The sequence below is a fragment of the Thalassophryne amazonica genome, chromosome 1 (assembly GCF_902500255.1).
Source record: "Thalassophryne amazonica chromosome 1, fThaAma1.1, whole genome shotgun sequence".
NCBI lineage: Eukaryota > Metazoa > Chordata > Actinopteri > Batrachoidiformes > Batrachoididae > Thalassophryne > Thalassophryne amazonica.
The window spans coordinates 164,853,668-164,874,548 of NC_047103.1; the positions used below are offsets into that span (position 1 = coordinate 164,853,668).

The window sequence follows — 20,881 nt, forward strand, 5'->3', positions numbered from 1 at the left end:
GACACGGATCATTAATTTCACTTATGTCTAGTTGATATTTTCCACTGCTAGACCAATGTCTAGTTAAAATTCTTGTCGTTAGTGACTAAAAATTGTTCGACAAGTCTGGGGAGTTTTTTTTTTTTTTGCACCTTAAAATAATGAAATTAATGACCCGCGCTGTGCTGCCACACACACAGAGATGTGCACACACACACACCGCTGACTTCATGAATGAAACTCGGTCAATAAAGGATAATTGTGTAAAAATATAATATATATAAAAGTATTGTAATGGTTTTAGGAGCCGCGCTGCGTTGAACACAGCAGCAGCTCAGCCGAGCAGCGGAGCTTATCAGGCAGATCCGTGTAACTTTCAACACTAATATTTGAGAATGCGTGTGTGTCAGAGTAAATTTAATACTTTCCTGACATAATTTAATGTAATTTAATTTTGCTGGCTCAATATCCAGGACAAAATGGCATTTTAACACATATTTTGCGAGCATTTTTCTGAGTGTGTCCAGTCGCGGATCTTCATTGAAAATGCATTAACATCCGGGTACTTTGTCAATATTTTGCCCGGTTAGGAGACGTCATGTCGCTGTTCATGAAGGGACGTTTTTGTTTAGTGTGCAGCAATGGGACTGCGCTCTCTAGTTATATACTATAGTATACTATGTTACGTCATATCTGTACCGCACGTGTTGCTAATGTGCTAACGCACCGTGTAGAGACAGTCGAGTTAGTGGTGCGTGACACGTGACACATGACAGTGATATGCCGCAGGATTTTGTAAATATAAAAAGGGTGCCGCGGCTCAACAAAGGTTGAAAATCACTGGTCTAAAAGTTATCGGACGACAATTTATCGGAAGATAATTAGTCCGATAATGGTTTTTAAAGTTATCTAAAAAGATAATCCGATAATGAAAACATTATCTTTGATAATTATCTGTTATCAGATTATTGGAAGTGTGCCCACCAATGTTTACATGTAACTTAAACTCGTACATTTTTACATTTATAGTACATTTACTATTACATTTATAAAATAAACTCTCCATTAATTTTCTTCTTGATGAAAATTCAATAGGTATATCTTAAATATTATATTCCAATTCTAAAAAGGAAGAGTAAAATACAAGAGTAGGAAAGAGTAGTGTAGAACCACTTAGGTGCCTGGTCTTGAGAACCAGGGACAGTAGGTTGAAAAGCTTTTTTATCCCATGGGAACTCTCCCTACCCACCCAAGCGGCTCAAGAAAAAAGATATATATAATAAATAATAAGACATAAGAAAGATAAGACATCATATATATAACTGATATTTAAATATTAAGGGTAATAAAAAACATATACAATAAATATGGTACTATATAATATACAAGAGTAGGTTTTAAAACCTAAATATTAAAACAGGAGAAGATTGTTCCTGTTAGACAAGCTGTCCTTGTACTTTCAAATAAATCCAAATAAGAAATCCAAATAAAAAAATAAATAAATAAATAAATCAGTCAATCTTCATTCAAAAGTATGGTCTTCCAGTAAAAAATTCGTTATGGTATTTCTTTAGAAAAAAGTTGCTTTTTTTCCTTTCTTTCTTTCTTTCGTGATCTTATTCTGGTGGTTCACCTTATTTGACATCTGCTTCCTGAAGAAAGGCATCTTGGGACAGATTTGATGCTACACCATAACTTTGGGTGAGGACACCAGCAAAATCTCCTGTAAACATGTCACTCCCGGTCCCCAATCGGACCGGGAGTGACATGTTTAGCCACATGTTCTCCTTGAATTGCTGGCTATCTGAGTGGTGTCCAAAAAATGAGGTGGGCTTCATAGATAATTGGCAAAGCTTCTGGGGAAAACCTGGTCTTGTTAGGAGAGACGGCATCCATCCCACTTTGGATGGAGCAGCTCTCATTTCTAGAAATCTGGCCAATTTTCTTAAATCCTCCAAACCGTGACTATCCAGGGTTGGGACCACACACCTCTCTGCAGCTTCTCTCCCCCTGCCATCCCCTCATTACCCCATCCCCATAGAGACGGTGCCTGCTCCCAGACCACCAATAACCAGCAAAAATCTATTTAAGCATAAAAATTCAAAAAGAAAAAATAATATAGCACCTTCAACTGCACCACAGACTAAAACAGTTAAATGTGGTCTATTAAACATTAGGTCTCTCTCTTCTAAGTCCCTGTTAGTAAATGATATAATAATTGATCAACATATTGATTTATTCTGCCTTACAGAAACCTGGTTACAGCAGGATGAATATGTTAGTTTAAATGAGTCAACTCCCCTGAGTCACACTAACTGCCAGAATGCTCGTAGCACGGGCCGAGGCGGAGGATTAGCAGCAGTCTTCCATTCCAGCTTATTAATTAATCAAAAACCCAGACAGAGCTTTAATTCATTTGAAAGCTTGACTCTTAGTCTTGTCCATCCGAATTGGAAGTCCCAAAAAACAGTTTTATTTGTTATTATCTATCGTCCACCTGGTCGTTACTGTGAGATTCTCTGTGAATTTTCAGAGCTTTTGTCTGACTTAGTGCTTAGCTCAGATAAGATAATTATAGTGGGCGATTTTAACATCCACACAGATGCTGAGAATGACAGCCTCAACACTGCATTTAATCTATTATTAGACTCAATTGGCTTTGCTCAAAATGTAAATGAGTCCACCCAGCACTTTAATCATATCTTAGATGTTGTTCTGACTTATGGTATGGAAATTGAAGACTTAACAGTATTCCCTGAAAACTCCCTTCTGTCTGATCATTTCTTAATAACATTTACATTTACTCTGATGGACTACCCAGCAGTGGGGAATAAGTTTCATTACACTAGAAGTCTTTCAGAAAGCGCTGTAACTAGGTTTAAGGATATGATTCCTTCTTTATGTTCTCTAATGCCATATACCAACACAGTGCAGAGTAGCTACCTAAACTCTGTAAGTGAGATAGAGTATCTCGTCAGTAGTTTTACATCCTCATTGAAGACAACTTTGGATGCTGTAGCTCCTCTGAAAAAGAGAGCGTTAAATCAGAAGTGCCTGACTCCGTGGTATAACTCACAAACTCGCAGCTTAAAGCAGATAACCCGTAAGTTGGAGAGGAAATGGCGTCTCACTAATTTAGAAGATCTTCACTTAGCCTGGAAAAAGAGTCTGTTGCTCTATAAAAAAGCCCTCCGTAAAGCTAGGACATCTTACTACTCATCACTAATTGAAGAAAATAAGAACAACCCCAGGTTTCTTTTCAGCACTGTAGCCAGGCTGACAAAGAGTCAGAGCTCTGTTGAGCCGAGTATTCCTTTAACTTTAACTAGTAATGACTTCATGACTTTCTTTGCTAATAAAATTTTAACTATTAGAGAAAAAATTACTCATAACCATCCCAAAGACGTATCGTTATCTTTGGCTGCTTTCAGTGATGCCGGTATTTGGTTAGACTCTTTCTCTCCGATTGTTCTGTCTGAGTTATTTTCATTAGTTACTTCATCCAAACCATCAACATGTCTATTAGACCCCATTCCTACCAGGCTGCTCAAGGAAGCCCTACCATTATTTAATGCTTCGATCTTAAATATGATCAATCTATCTTTATTAGTTAGCTATGTACCACAGGCTTTTAAGGTGGCAGTAATTAAACCACTACTTAAAAAGCCATCACTTGACCCAGCTATCTTAGCTAATTATAGGCCAATCTCCAAGCTTCCTTTTCTCTCAAAAATTCTTGAAAGGGTAGTTGTAAAACAGCTAACTGATCATCTGCAGAGGAATGGTCTATTTGAAGAGTTTCAGTCAGGTTTTAGAATTCATCATAGTACAGAAACAGCATTAGTGAAGGTTACAAATGATCTTCTTATGGCCTCAGACAGTGGACTCATCTCTGTGCTTGTTCTGTTAGACCTCAGTGCTGCTTTTGATACTGTTGACCATAAAATTTTATTACAGAGATTAGAGCATGCCATAGGTATTAAAGGCACTGCGCTGCGGTGGTTTGAATCATATTTATCTAATACATTACAATTTGTTCATGTAAATGGGGAATCTTCTTCACAGACTAAGGTTAATTATGGAGTTCCGCAAGGTTCTGTGCTAGGACCAATTTTATTCACTTTATACATGCTTCCCTTAGGCAGTATTATTAGACGGCATTGCTTAAATTTTCATTGTTACGCAGATGATACCTAGCTTTATCTATCCATGAAGCCAGAGGACACACACCAATTAGCTAAACTGCAGGATTGTCTTACAGACATAAAGACATGGATGACCTCTAATTTCCTGCTTTTAAACTCAGATAAAACTGAAGTTATTGTACTTGGCCCCACAAATCTTAGAAACATGGTGTCTAACCAGATCCTTACTCTGGATGGCATTACCCTGACCTCTAGTAATACTGTGAGAAATCTTGGAGTCATTTTTGATGAGGATATGTCATTCAAAGCGCATATTAAACAAATATGTAGGACTGCTTTTTTGCATTTACGCAATATCTCTAAAATTAGAAAGGTCTTGTCTCAGAGTGATGCTGAAAAACTAATTCATGCATTTATTTCTTCTAGGCTGGACTATTGTAATTCATTATTATCAGGTTGTCCTAAAAGTTCCCTGAAAAGCCTTCAGTTAATTCAAAATGCTGCAGCTAGAGTACTAACGGGGACTAGAAGGAGAGAGCATATCTCACCCATATTGGCCTCTCTTCATTGGCTTCCTGTTAATTCTAGAATAGAATTTAAAATTCTTCTTCTTACTTATAAGGTTTTGAATAATCAGGTCCCATCTTATCTTAGGGACCTCATAGTACCATATCACCTTAGGAACAGTGGTAGGTTGAGGCAGCTTTGTTGCGATTTGGTGCGACATAAACTAAATAAATTGAGAAGTGGGGCTGAGCTCGCATCGCCTCTACTGCCGGCTGAAGGCACAGAGTGGTGGCACGCTTCACAGGTGGTTTTTCCCTCTGGATGGGCATGGAGCTCTTTTTGTGTACCTTCCCAGCTATGGACCCACCACCTGTTTTGAAATCAGAGGACTCACTGTTTTATTTCAGTCTCTTTCCAGAGCACAGTCAGCTGTTTGGGAATTTTCCTCTTCCTTGTTTAACAGTGGAGTATCACACAGACAAAAAAAATTAATTTCTTGCACAGACTTTGATAACTGATTTGGGGTAATTTTGGGGTGCTGATTCTGGATCTGAGCCCAGATTTTCTCTATCACATCATGTGCCTCGAGATTCCCACCCCGAGATATTACATAAGAAATGAGTAGCGATAATAGTGTTGCTTATGCATAGGATAATTTTCAGCCCAACTGAAATGGCAAATAAATCCAAATATTCAGACATTGGATGTCAAACATTCCATTAAAAAGTTAGTTCCTGCAGAATGTCGGGTTTTGTGTCTTTGGGGGTAACAGGGGGAGAGGTGATACTGAAGGGGGTGTTCACCCAGGATGTCATGCAAACTGCAACCACATCTGTGAGCAGAATATCATGTGTATTAATGTAAAAACATCTAGGATCCCTTTTGGAAGTTTGTTTTTGTTTGTCTGTCCACACAGATGCTTCAGTCATAATGACAAAAGCAACACACAACCTAGCCAGTACATTTCTCATGTCCCTGACCGAAAAATATACATTTGGCTTTAGAACCTGACCTACAAAATTGTAAAATTTGATTTTAAAAGAAAAAAAAAAAAGAATTGTTTTGCAGTGCAAAACAAACAAAAAGCAATTTGTCAGGTTAAGAAATGTTGGAGTTATCCCTTTAATCCCAGTGTTAGTTAGTAGTGAGTTATTTGATAGTTATGACTGTGTTAAGTGCTGTCAGCTAATGTAGCCTGACTCTAAAGAGTTACTGATGATGTTGGAAAGGAAAATATCTGGGTCATTTTTTGTGATGCAGTACAAATCAAATAGTTTATCTGACTTGACGACAGACTCCTGCTCTCATGTTTTTATTGATTTAATAGGAGCGTCTGGTGATTGGTGACGTAGCCATAGCGAGCTCTGAGTTCATGTTTGAGGAAACCAGGAACTACGTTTTGCAGAGGAAGGCTTTTGGCAAGACCATTGCTGACCTACAGGTTTGTACGATGACATCTTCCTAATTATTTTTCTTCTTTAAAATCCAGAATTGGCGGTGCACAATAAAATTATGACAATGAATTACAGCAAATAATTATGATCACTGAGGGGATGTGAGGAAGAACAGAAAAAGGCACAGAGGGAAAAGCTGTAGATGTATAGGAATAAAAAAGTGAAAAGACTGTGAAAGAACATAAATAACAAGGGCGCTAAAATGAAGTTAACCCTACAGAAGAATACTGCACAGCGCACAGTGGGAAACACAACAGCCAGAAAGCGTGCACCGTGCACCCCGGGAAACAAAATAACACAGAGAAACTAATAGCGTGCTCTGAAGGTGGGGGGAGGGGGAGCACGGGGCTAGAGTTCACTGCAAGGGAAACCAACATAACAAGGACAGGGGACGGAAAGAACAATAATCGAACCAAGAAACGGTACATGCGTGTCTACAATTTGTGATATATTGTAATGGAGATTAATTAAAACTGAAATAGCAATAAATAATCATAATAAGAGTATATTTCAGCTCAAACAATTGATCTGTCTCCTGTGGGCATGTCAGAGAAGAAGCAGGAGTTCAAATTTGGATTCTGAATTTATTGTTTTATCCAAATAAGTACCATAAACTGTCTATTAATGTTGGCTCCCCCAGACTGTGCAGCACAAGCTAGCTGAGCTAAAGACTGAGATCTGTGTGGGCAGAAGCTTCGTAGATAACTGTCTTCAGCTCCACTCTGAGAAACGACTTGACAGCTCCACTGCCTCCATGGCCAAGTTCTGGTGAGACACACGGCTGATACCCATTTCTGCTTTTACCTGCTACCTGATAACACTGGTCAAAAAATAATAATAATAATAATAATTTCTTGCATGGACTTTAATAACTGATCTAGGGTAATTGTGGGGTTCTGATTCTGAATCTGAGCTCAGATTTCCTCTATCACATCACGTTTTTTTGCATTGTGCATGGTGCATATTGATGGATTACGCAAAAGTTGCTCATACACTCACGAGTTTGACGTCGCTAATCCTTCACAAAAGCAGCATCAAAGCATAGTTTTTAAACTGGGTTAAGAAATGTGAACAAGAGCCGTAATATCGTTTATGGCGCCGAAGAGGTGTGCGAGACTGCAGCTTTTGTTTCAGTGCTTGATACGAGAAATAGATTTTAATATATCCAAACACATGATGTGATTGGCAAAATCTAACACCAGATTCAGCTTCATCGCTCCCAAATTACTCAAAATGCTTTGAAAAACTCCATGCAAGAAAAATCGTGTTGACCAGTGTAATATAACAAATCTGTATAAATCGAAATATTGTTCTGCAGTTGATTCAGATTTAGACAGTGACTGCTTGGGTTGCTGACATTTGTCTTCAAACCCCCTAATCCTTTAAAGAAGCACAATGCAACTTTTTTGCTGTTTTTTTTTTTTTTGGGGGGGGGGGTCACATTCTTCTTTACAGATCTCCCCCTACAGCTCAGGACTACATATGTCACAAAACTGTCATAAACAGTCACTACCCCCTCCCCTTCCCCATGCTGTCCATGTGTATTTGGGGTACTTTTGAATGTCACCGCCATACTGCTTTTTTTGACTGACTGGCTATTAGGTCACAGGGATCAGTTGGACGCCGCACTGCCTCATTTCGAGTTGCGTTTTGACATCATTTTCCAAGCACATTGCATGAGATGGATTAACCCAAGCAAAATAAAAGTATGCAACGTGGGGACGAACAATTACACTTTGCATTCTTCTGTAGGCTTTTTAATGAATATCGTATTTTCCAGAGTAGCAGTTTTTTTTCAGTATTATCAGAATTACCATTTTTCAGTATCGGCTCATTCATTTGGAATTTCTGCATTGCTGTAGTGTACTTCTTTTTATTGGCATTTATTCATTTATTATGGGAGTTTATTTGGTTTGTGCTTTGATTCCTGTAGAAGTCTTGTATAAATAGTTCTTATCATTATTATTATAAGTAACAAACACATTATTTTTTCCAAAGATGTATTTGAGTGTAAGTCGCGGGCCTCCCAAACTAGCAACAAAAAAACCCACGACTTACACTCTGAAAAATACGGCAACTAACATCACACCTGTTAAAAAAAAAATGCGTCTTGGGGGGGGCATATAAAAGTTACACCTTTTTCTGTTATCAGCTTTTTAATTTGGGATAATTGTGCATTATTGTACTGTACTTATTATTGGAATTTGTTCTTTTATTACTGGAGTTTTTTTTGTTTAGTGCTTTGATTCCTTGGAACGTCCAGTATAAATAGTGACGATAATTACTATTATTAATAACAAGCTGAAGTATAAGTCACGAGGCCTCCAAAACTAGTAAAAAAAGAAAAAACCAACAAACACAAAAACAACATGACTTTTACTCCAGAAAATCCAGTATACTGTCAGTCTACGGCAGACTTAATTTTGTTGTTTTTTTTTTTTTTTCTGGATACAAATAAGTTAATGATAATATGTGAAATAGTTTGCGCTCATCCGTGACTCCAGCTACCACACTTACGCTGCCACATTGTCACAAAGTTGCACTGAAATTGTGACAATGTTGTCCCAAGTAAATTTGTAGAGTTCTGTAAATGTTGCACGAAACATTCTTACTAAATAACACTATGTAAAGCAATTTTTGTTGCTGGCTTCTAAGTGTTATATTTCAACTGCTTATGTCTAAAGTCTATGGAAAAATGACTACATTACACACTTTGATTTTATTTTTTTTTTACGTTCTAGAAAGTTCTAAAAGTTTCTTGAAATTTCTAGAAAATTCTGGACAGTTCTAGCAGTTAAAGAATATTCTAGAAGACTACTCAGTAGTAGTGAAGGTGAATCGAGAATATTCTTGAAAACAGACATTTCAAAATATCATTGTCCTGATCACAGAAGCAACGTTTCTGTGGAATAACAGCTATTTTCTATTTATTTAAGGCATAACAGCTTAGGAAAACACACTGTGTACCCAGGAACAAAATAAAAATTTGTTACACAGTGTAATTCAACATTGCCATAACGTTGTTACAGAATCGCTTTATAGTCGTGATGTTAGTAAGTGACTTTGCCACAGTGGAATTTTGGAGCCTTCCAGCAATGTTGCTACAACACTGTAGAATGACGAATTGGTACCAGTTTTTCCTGGAAAACACGTACAAGGTATGTTGAAAGCCACATTTACACACGTTTGAGGAGGTGGATGGAAGTCTGGCCAACAGATGATGCTGGTGATCACACAATGTCCTCATTCGTATTTCTCATGTACTGACGTTCTCCTCCTCAGGGCCTCTGAACTCCAGAACAAGGTTGCCACTCAGTGCCTACAGCTCCATGGAGGTTGGGGCTACATGTGGGAATATCCCATCGCTAAGTGAGTGTCACTGAGTCACATAGCAATTGTTGGCTGATTGCTGACATTTATTCTGGACTTTATCAGCGAGGTTTTAAGTTCACCTTCTTTTCTCTGCAGGGCGTTCGTGGACTCCCGTGTTCAGCCCATCTACGGTGGCACCAACGAGATCATGAAAGAGCTGATTGCCCGCAGCATAGTCAGCCACAAGTGAGGAAAATGAAGCAGAGGAGGAACAATCTGAGGTGCATGTGATTGATCATGGAGGGTTGTGAAAGTCCACGAGGGAACTTAACAGATAGAATTAACTGGTAAAGTGCAATGAGAGAATTACAGACTGTTTAGAAAATTTTGAATTAGCTGATGAGCATGTTGTATGAAATCAGATTTTTCAGGTTTGATTTGAAATGTTCTGTCTTACCTGTCTTATCATTAATTTAATCTGTTTGTGCTTGCTTTGTAATTTCTTTTTATTCTACTGTGTTTTGTCTTTTTATTGTGCTTTTCGTGCTTTTAATTTTGATTTTAGATTAATTTGTGTTGTTGTGTATTGTGTGAAGCGCCTTGGGACGACTTTGTCGTGAGTTGGCGCTATATAAATTAATAAATTGAAATTGAAAATTGAAGTATCAGGTTCCGTCCAAGTAGCTCAGACTGAAGCTGTGGAATTATTTCACTGCCAAGTAACAGTTTGGGTCAAATGTACTAGGCGATATTGATGTTTTGTAAACTGGTGGTTTGGTGCTGCTCGAGTGTGTCTTGTGATAAGACACTTCTACTTCTGCTCAATTATATTTGTTCCATAAGGGCAGGAGAAAGGTGTAAAATTGGACTCAGTGTGTCACACGTTCTTGCAGTCGCACACACATCTCATACAAGAAAACTGATCACATCTAGACTCAGGCCTCCCATGTGCCTTCTGGCAAACTAGCTGAAGACTTCTTCAAAAGATCTCCTATGGTTCCACTGCACCATAAACAGGGTTCTCACCAGCATTATAACAGCGTAACGATCTATTACACCTGCTGCCTGAAAATTTTTTTGCTGCAGTTGGGCCGTTACACTGTTTACGAGGGCGTGTAGCGGGAAAATGATCATTTCTTTACACTGATTGTGGACCTGCTGCTTCTAAATCAGAAACAGCAGGTCCACAATCAGCGTAGAGAAATGTTCATTTTTTCATCAACCTCAGTCAAAGCTATTAAAGATGTCACTTGTGACTCACTTTTCTGCTGATTAAAGTCGCTACCGGATTCTCTTGTGTTCTCGGGAAAGAGAAGAGAATCGTCCGCCGCTTCACACCATAGGGTTTTCTTTTTTTTCGTTCCTCATAACGTTCCTTTTTTGTGAGACAGCGCACGAAGGTTGTCTGTTGTGGAATAGAGGAGAACTTCCCCCAATTTCGCTGGAACTGTCCCCAGCGATCGATACGCAGCTATGGGAAAGTTATTGGGGAAAAGTTCTTATGCAGCCGCTTAAATTCTCCTGCCCGCTAAAGTTCTCCTACAGCGAGCTGCGGACTGAGGTGGGGAAAAAGTTCTCCTGCAGCGAGCCGAGCACCGAGCGCTGCATGATAGGGGAGATCGGGGGCAGCCTCCCCCGGAAGAGTTTGAAATTTATAACCCTATAAAACATTGTTGCCTGCATTATGAGAGCCAAATTTTGTGGAGTAAAGCCAGGTTTTTTTTAAATCTTTGTTACAGCCTTACTTTAAAGCCAAAAGAAATGGGTCATCCGGCCAAAACACAGAACAGTGTAGACGTGTCAGGAACATCACAACTGCTAATTTATACACAACAGTTTATTAATGAAATTCTTGTTGTTGTTGTTGTTGTTTAACGTCAAGATTAATTTCTGATTAGTGTACATTTCTGATTACTGTACATTTTGAAGTAAAAATGTTTCTTACATTAAATAAGTTGATATTTGTCTGTAAATTAAAACCACAATTTATCTGTTGTTGTTTCACATGAGGATATTTTCTTGATTAACATGATAATGAACCTTGGGTATTTATTTTTAGACAAAATAGCATGAAAAGTAATGTGTACATTTTTAAGTCTGATAGAGTCCTTCATTCATATCTGCATTTCAACCAGGAATAAAGACACTGTAAATATATATATATATATATATATATATATATATATATAATAAACACAACAGGAGATGACTGCAGTGTTGTTTATTAATTAGGATTTCTCAGTGTGACATAAACCTCATGATGAAGCTCTTTTTTAATTTAGTCATTTCAGCATTTAATTATGTCCTTGTTGACTGTGTGATTGCTTTTAATGTTGTAATCAGGACAGAGTAATTACTAAAATATAAATTTCACGGTTCCAGTGATTGTGAATGTTTTTAAATTATGCAAAATAAGGGTGGGCCTTCTACCTCTGCAAATGGCTTTTTGACTGAATGTTGATTTCATGGACATGTTTAATGATTCATTCTCTTAATGATAAAACATAAAAGGAAGGAGATTTTCCAAATAATATAATAGCTGCTGTTTAAAGAGCCTTTGTTTTATTTAGAAATGGAGCAGCAGGTGTGAGTTTGCAGAGACGACAGGTGAGCTGGACCCTAAGGACATTTAACCAGATGAAGGTCTCCTCTGCAGCTTCAACCTAAAATTGGTGGTTTTTGGAGACACTTGCCTTACATTTTCAAGCACAGAGATGTTCTCTTCTTCAGGTTTTGGTATATTTAGACTGACAAAGAAGGCCCTTTATAAGCCCATAATGCAAAAGTTTCAGGGGGGAGGTGGGTACAAAGCCTAAGCATCCCCCGAACCCCCGGGTTTTTAAGGTGATTTTTCCATCCCATTATGCTGAGAAAAAAATCCTGCTGAGAACCCTGATAAAGCTGGATAAACATTGATGCAATAGATGAAGGTTGTACTGTAGCATCTTTCTTTTGGCCTCAGAGTTTGAAGTGCCGTAAACCCTCACTAAGATAATTTGGCATTAGGGATTTCAAACCATCAGAATCTGGTCCAATTAAGATTTTTTTTTTTAATTGATCAGCGTCAGATGAATTAAACCAGTCACCAAATTGATGCTGGTTCTCTCTGGCTTCATTTCGTATGTGCTGTTCAGACAGTCAGCAGGTGGATGTTATAAAAGCATATTATTGTGGTCTGTTACGAGTGTGTTTTAGGGGATTCATTTGGGCTCTTGAAGTGTAGCAGTAGGCGGGGTTTAGGGAGGTTGAAGGTGGGGGTCAGTGCTGATGAAACACCTGCTAAGGGAGTTTGTTGTGGAGAGAAGGCAGAACGCTGCAACACTTGAGAGGAAGAGACTGAGTTTTATGCACATCCTAACGAATTGTTTTGCATGCCTTTTACACCTTTTGAAAATCCTGAACTGCCTATATTGAGTGTGGGCTGACCACCGGGGGGAAGTAGCTGTTGAGGAGCGTGGCCAGACAGGGAGAGCTGGTTGCAGTGACAACAAGAGGAACTGGTGGTGAGTCAGTCATGCGCACACTCTTCCTCACCAGCAGAACGGTAAGACCCACTCATTACCGTAAAGAGCAGGTCACTCTCACGTTAAATGCTCCACGGAGGGAGAGACTTCAGGTTACGGGCTGAAGTAGATAAATTTGGTTTCAAAAAAGTTTCTAAAGAAATTGCAAAGAAATTTGGTTTTGCAAATAATTTCTCTACAGCTATGCTCACAAAGTTATTCTATTAGTACCCAAGGATCCTCCGAAGAAACCTCATACCAAAGGGATCCAGCCATTACCAGGTCAGTAGTTAGCATCCACGTCTGGTGTGGAGAAACAGACTTGCAGGAACAGTAATCTGGTAAATAACTGATGATTATCTCGTGTCTCATTACAATTCTGGACAAATACAAATAGAAAGTAATGGCTGGATATTGAATATTAATTGTTGGCATGTATACTGAATTCTAATCCAATTACATTTTTTCCTCAAATCTGCCTCGCCAGTAAAACTTTAAAAAAAAAGAAGCTCAATTTGCGACTGTGTAACCAGCATGAACGTCCACAAATCAGACGCAACAGGGTTATTCCCTAATTATGAGGAGCAGATGATAAACACCAGGCAGCGAGCGTAATCTTAGCCTCTATTTTATTACTATTATGTTAATTTTTATTTATGTTCAAGCACCCCAAAAGTGTATCAGATTGATGCATTTAACTTAAACGTGTAAAAAATTTAACAGAATTTTTCCAGGGGTGTAGGCCTTTCCCTTAATATCAAGTGCGTTGTGGATTAAACTGGTTACAAGTTGAAAATGTGAGATGGCTTAAAAATGATCTTCTAAACTTTGTTTAACTTTAGAATTATGCATACAGTCTTCTGTAACAAGATCTCATTGTAAACATAGTGATTTATATGCAAGCTCAAATTACAGATGAAATTAAAAGTGTGGTTTTAAACCATGACACCTGTAGGTCTATATTTCAGCTCAAGAAACCGTTCAACTTGTCCCTCAAGTGTTTGGACAAACTTTTAATGGTCGACATATAATATATATTGGGGACAATTTTTCATTGGAGTACAAGAACAGATGTGCTTTGTCTTCTCCTTTTTCTTCGCACCAGTCGCTGGAGCTGCTGGAGGGACAGAGTCCACTTTCATCTGAGCTGTTGACCTGCTCACCATGACCTCCTTCTCCATCAACATATCCATATCTGGTGCAAGATCAGCAGCATCTGCACAACTCCACAGACTGCGGATGTGGCATGGATAAGGCATCTTGATCCTCCAGTGCCTTCTGGACCTCTTGAGTCCAGTCATGGTGTGGATGGGGGTGGTCACTGTGGAGCCTGGTGGGAAAAACAACACAGGGATTTTAAAAGAAATACCACTTTTTGTTCAAAATATCAACACCCAGATCCTGATGGGATTTTAAATATCAAATGTCATGTGGGTGTGTTTGTTTTGACAGTTAAACGTTTTCAACGATTATTTATTTCATGTACTTTTAAAAGCAGATTGTAGAAAGATGAATCTTCAGGGGAGCTGTCCATGGTGCTGATCATACGAGCACATTAACAGTGTGGAATATTTAAATGGCTCTCAGTTTCTTTTTTGGATTTAAAAGCAAAAAGTAACAAAATGTTGCTGACAACTGGAGACACTTATATCATTTATAAATTACAAAATTAATCCCGAAATCTGAGATTCTGCAGCTTTTGCAAAATAGAAACCTGATTCATGTGGCTGCCACGACTCACCAGTTTTCTCTGGAGGCTTCAAGATACAAATGTTGGCCTGTTGGTTGCTGTCCGGCACCTTGACACTAATGTGGTGTCCTGGATCTTGAGGATAGAGCTGCAAATCAACAAGCAGTGTGAAGCCATGCGGTGATTTGACATAAATCACAATAAACGCTTTCCACATTATTGACAGTGATGTTTTTAACCTTAATGTGGGCCCAGGTCTTCTGGTCAGGTTCGGTCCAGGACTCTGGTTGGTCAGACTGCACATCTTCAGCTCTGATAATGACACCACAAGCACATGTAGATTACTTTTAAAGTACTTCAGTCAAATGCAGTGGACTTCTGGTCTCCTGATCTGAGCAGGACTAATGACAGGCCTCTTCTACCAACAGGGAACGACAAATTTTAAACTGTCTAGAATGTCACAATCAAAACAAAACCAGCTTACATCTATACATTGAAACAAAAAGCGGAGCAGTAAATACCTTCTGGGTCTTTTGGTGGGTCCTGCGCAGGGTTCATGGTAGCACAGACCAGCGGTCTCTGCAGATCGCTTCCTCCTCTGTATTGGTCAAAGCAGCTGAAGCTCACAGTAAACAAGTGCATGTTATCTTACTTGCGTTCCGTGTGCTGACCTGTGTGAGACCACCTGAGGAACTGCAGGAACTCGATATGGCGTTCCAGCTGGTCCTGTTCTCAATGTGGGCCACTGGGCTCTTCTGTCCTTCAGGGCTTTCTGGCCTGTGATGTTCCAAAGACATAAGTTGAAATCTTGATTTACTGTAATATGAAAGTGAACACTGAAGATTTAAGATCAAATCGGGATATGCATCAAAACTAGATCAATCAGTTGTCATAAAACTTGATGAAAATATTAGCAAAAACTCTTGTTTGATTGTATTTATGTCAATAAGGTACGGATCGTGAATGTCTCACTGAGACCAACTTCAACCTTGTAAAGTCTCAGCAAGGAACACAGCAAAATCACCAGTGTTAACGCCAGAAAGTGTCTGCGTGTCCACTCTTTTCAGTGTTAAATTCCTCAAACTCTGTATCCTGGTAGTCCATGGGCTACTAGGGGTCCCCCCCCCCACACACACACAACACCACAGCTTGACTTTAGTGTGTTGTTATGTATATAGGCCTACTGCATCAGAAAAATTATGTTATCAAATAAAGTGGTACAAAATATGCATTTGAGCTGAATATCTTGTGTGACTCCACCGAACGAAGGTACTGAAAAATGAGGGTTAGGAGAAATGAAATTGATCAGACCACACATTTAGGGGTACGCCATGCCGGGGTATGCCATACCGGTAAGAGATGAAGGGTCCTCTACAGCCGATATGCAGGCATACGGCACTGCAACATCAAGTGCCCTGTTTAACTGTGACATGAAACAAGTTTAAAAGTAAAAAAAAAAGATGACAGATGAATCTGTGCCCCAATGAGGAAGGGACTGAAGGGTGAAAAGGGGTCCCAATGGGCTCTGGACGGCAAATGTGCACACGCTGACGTACACACACATATATACGGATTGGCTCCAGCTGGAGTGGCGCACACACAATCTGAGTTACCACTCACTTAAGGGGAAAACTTAAGTACCGACAAAACTGGCCAGCGTGGCTGTTTAGTTTATTTTATTTGAAATTTCTGCAGAGAAGCGCTGCATAAAAGCGATGCCGCAGGTAGGTTAAGAGCAGTCTTTTAATATTAATATCTTTAATATGATGCGAGCACACAAAGCTCTTACGTTCACCCCTGAATATTTCCCATATTTAACTTAACTTCATCACACTCATGTTCAACCCCTTAACATGGATCAGGTAACGGTGGTAACAGCTTTAGCAGGGTACCCCAGACTTCCCTTTCCTGGACCACATTGACCACCTCTGACTGGGGGATCCCAAGGCGTTCCCAGGCCAGTGTGGAGATATAATCTCTCTGCGTAGTCCTGGGTCTTCCCCTGGGGTCTCCTCCCAGATGAATGTGCCTGGAACACCTAGGGAGGTGCCCAGGAAGCATCCTTACCAGATGCCCGAACCACCTCAGCTGGCTACTTTCAGCGCAAAGGAACAGCAGCTCTACTCCGAGCTCCCCACGGATGACCGAGCTTCTCACCCTATCTCTCAGGGAGGCACCAGCCACTGTCCTAAGGAAGCCCATTTTGGCCACTTGTACCCATGATCTAGTTCTTTCAGCCATGACCCAACCCTCATGACCAGAGGTGAGAGTAGGAATGAAGATTAGTAGGTCAGTAGATCGAGAGCTTCACCTTTTGGTTCAGCTCCCTTTTCATCACAACAGTACGGTAGAGCGAATGCAATACTACCCCTGCTGCACCAATTCTCCGGCCAATCTCACACTCCATTGTCTCCTCACTCATGAACAAGACCCCGAGGTACTTGAATGCCTTCACTCGGGGCAAGACCACATTCCCTACCTGGAATAGGCAATACTTTGGTTTCCTGCTGAGAACCATGGCCTCAGATTTAGAGGTGCTGATCCTCATCCCATCTCATTGCCACTCCTTAGGCACTGTCCCAGACCTCAACGCAATGTTGAAGAAACATCTCATCCAAGACAGTCCCTGCATACCCAGAGCCTTCCGCATTTCTGGACAGATCTCGTCAACCCCTGGGGTTTTGCCACTGCAGAGTTGTTTGACTGCCTCAGTGACTTCTACCAGAGGGCGCTCTGGTCTGATGAGGGGTTCCTCAAAGTGTTCCTTCCAGCACCGGATTACATCCTCATTTGAGGCCAACAGAGTGTCATCCTTTGCTTGCCTCTACTGGTGGTTGGCTCTCACTGCGGTATTGTATCACTTCCTGTTCCGGAGCACAGCTGTGTTTTGCTGTATCTGTTAGCTGTTTAATCTGCGCAGTTAGATTGATCTAGTTACCTAGATAACGATTTGTTTCACAGTGTAATCTTCACGTGCCTTAACTAAAGCACTCCCTCTGCTGAATCACCTCTAAATTATTTACACATTATTCACTTTGTGTGTTTTTAGGAATCTGCTAGCTTAGCGCAGCTACTAGCTCTTAGCCGGTTTAGCATGGCGGCTTCTCCTGTCTCTCCCGCACTTTTCTGCTCTGGGTGTGAAATGTTTAGTTATTCCTCGGCCTCCTTTAGCAGTAATGGTACTTGTAATAAGTGTAGCTTATTCGTAACTTTGGAGGCCAGGCTGGGCGAATTGGAGACTCGGCTCCGCACCGTGGAAAATTCTACAGCTAGCCAGGCCCCTGTAGTCGGTGCGGACCAAGGTAGCTTAGCCGCCGTTAGTTTCCCTCTGGCAGATCCCGAGCAGCCGGGAAAGCAGGCCGACTGGGTGACTGTGAGGAGGAAGCGTAGTTCTAAACAGAAGCCCCGTGTACACCGCCAACCCGTTCACATTTCTAACCGTTTTTCCCCACTCGGCGACACACCCGCCGAGGATCAAACTCTGGTTATTGGCGACTCTGTTTTGAGAAATGTGAAGTTAGCGACACCAGCAACCATAGTCTTCCGGGGGCCAGAGCAGGTGACATTGAAGGAAATTTGAAACTGCTGGCTAAGGCTAAGCGTAAATTTGGTAAGATTGTAATTTACGTCGGCAGTAATGACACCCGATTACGCCAATCGGAGGTCACTAAAATTAACATTGAATCGGTGTGTAACTTTGCAAAAACAATGTCGGACTCTGTAGTTTTCTCTGGGCCCCTCCCCAATCGGACCGGGAGTGACATGTTTAGCCGCATGTTCTCCTTGAATTGCTGGCTGTCTGAGTGGTGTCCAAAAAATGAGGTGGGCTTCATAGATAATTGGCAAAGCTTCTGGGGAAAATCTGGTCTTGTTAGGAGAGACGGCATCCATCCCACTTTGGATGGAGCAGCTCTCATTTCTAGAAATCTGGCCAATTTTCTTAAATCCTCCAAACCGTGACTATCCAGGGTTGGGACCACACACCTCTCTGCAGCTTCTCTCCCCCTGCCATCCCCTCATTACCCCATCCCCGTAGAGACGGTGCCTGCTCCCAGACCACCAATAACCAGCAAAAATCTATTTAAGCATAAAAATTCAAAAAGAAAAAATAATATAGCACCTTCAACTGCACCACAGACTAAAACAGTTAAATGTGGTCTATTAAACATTAGGTCTCTCTCTTCTAAGTCCCTGTTAGTAAATGATATAATAATTGATCAACATATTGATTTATTCTGCCTTACAGAAACCTGGTTACAGCAGGATGAATATGTTAGTTTAAATGAGTCAACTCCCCTGAGTCACATTAACTGCCAGAATGCTCGTAGCACGGGCCGAGGCGGAGGATTAGCAGCAATCTTCCATTCCAGCTTATTAATTAATCAAAAACCCAGACAGAGCTTTAATTCATTTGAAAGCTTGACTCTTAGGCTTGTCCATCCAAATTGGAAGTCCAAAAAAACAGTTTTATTTGTTATTATCTATCATCCACCTGGTCATTACTGTGAGTTTCTCTGTGAATTTTCAGACCTTTTGTCTGACTTAGTGCTTAGCTCAGATAAGATAATTATAGAGGGCGATTTTAACATCCACACAGATGCTGAGAATGACAGCCTCAGCACTGCATTTAATCTATTATTAGACTCAATTGGCTTTGCTCAAAATGTAAATGAGTCCACCCACCACTTTAATCATATCTTAGATCTTGTTCTGACTTATGGTATGGAAATTGAAGACTTAACAGTATTCCCTGAAAACTCCCTTCTGTCTGATCATTTCTTAATAACATTTACATTTACTCTGATGGACTACCCAGCAGTGGGGAATAAGTTTCATTACACTAGAAGTCTTTCAGAAAGCGCTGTAACTAGGTTTAAGGATATGATTCCTTCTTTATGTTCTCTAATGCCATATACCAACACAGTGCAGAGTAGCTACCTGAACTCTGTAAGTGAGATAGAGTATCTCGTCAATAGTTTTACATCCTCATTGAAGACAACTTTGGATGCTGTAGCTCCTCTGAAAAAGAGAGCTTTAAATCAGAAGTGCCTGACTCCGTGGTATAACTCACAAACTTGCAGCTTAAAGCAGATAACCCATAAGTTGGAGAGGAAATGGCGTCTCACTAATTTAGAAGATCTTCACTTAGCCTGGAAAAAGAGTCTGTTGCTCGATAAAAAAGCCCTCTGTAAAGCTAGGACATCTTACTACTCATCACTAATTGAAGAAAATAAGAACAACCCCAGGTTTCTTTTCAGCACTGTAGCCGGGCTGACAAAGAGTCAGAGCTCTGTTGAGCTGAGTATTCCTTTAACTTTAACTAGTAATGACTTCATGACTTTCTTTGCTAATAAAATTTTAACTATTAGAGAAAAAATTACTCATAACCATCCCAAAGACGTATTGTTATCTTTGGCTGCTTTCAGTGATGCCGGTATTTGGTTAGACTCTTTCTCTCCGATTGTTCTGTCTGAGTTATTTTCATTAGTTACTTCATCCAAACCATCAACATGTCTATTAGACCCCATTCCTACGAGGCTGCTCAAGGAAGCCCTACCATTATTTAATGCTTCGATCTTAAATATGATCAATCTATCTTTATTAGTTGGCTATGTACCACAGGCTTTTAAGGTGGCAGTAATTAAACCATTACTTAAAAAGCCATCACTTGACCCAGCTATCTTAGCTAATTATAGGCCAATCTCCAACCTTCCTTTTCTCTCAAAAATTCTTGAAAGGGTAGTTGTAAAACAGCTAACTGATCATCTGCAGAGGAATGGTCTATTTGAAGAGTTTCAGTCAAGTTTTAGAATTCATCATAGTACAGAAACAGCATTAGTGAAGGTTACAAATGATCTTCTTATGGCCTCAGACAGTGGACTCATCTCTGTGCTTGTTCTGTTAGACCTCAGTGCTGCTTTTGATACTGTTGACCATAAAATTTTATTAGCAGGGAGGTGGCCCTCTCATCTACCAGGGTAAACTCCAATGTAGCGGCACTCAGCCGGGGACTTGTGAGTATCCCCACATCAACCAGATGCATCACACCCTGGGCAACTCCAGAGAAGAATAAGGTCCAACCCCTATCAAGGAGAGTGCTTCCAGAGCAGAGGCTGTGCATGAAGGCGAGGCCCACCAGCTCCAACTGGTATCGCTCCGCCTCCCGCACAAACTCCGGCTCCTTCCCCCACAGTGAGGTGATTTTCCCGCAGAGAGTGAGCCCCTTCCGCCCAGGTCTGGTCCGCCAAGGCCCTCAACTTTCACGGCCACCCATGGAATAGGGCACCTGAC

At 40.4% G+C, this 20,881-nt stretch overlaps 1 protein-coding gene across 2 annotated transcripts in view; it reads left to right on the plus strand.

Annotated features, from left to right (window-relative positions):
- The window catches only part of LOC117517449 (long-chain specific acyl-CoA dehydrogenase, mitochondrial-like), a 33,826-nt gene extending 23,986 nt beyond the window's left edge, over positions 1-9,840 (plus strand). For both annotated transcript variants that reach the window (XM_034178470.1, XM_034178480.1), the window contains exons 8-11: positions 5,959-6,072; positions 6,726-6,853; positions 9,368-9,454; positions 9,554-9,840. In XM_034178470.1, the coding sequence (XP_034034361.1) occupies positions 5,959-6,072; positions 6,726-6,853; positions 9,368-9,454; positions 9,554-9,647 (423 nt within the window). In that variant the 3' untranslated portion in view covers positions 9,648-9,840. The remainder of the gene's footprint in view (positions 1-5,958; positions 6,073-6,725; positions 6,854-9,367; positions 9,455-9,553) is intronic.
- Positions 9,841-20,881: the final 11,041 nt, after the last annotated feature.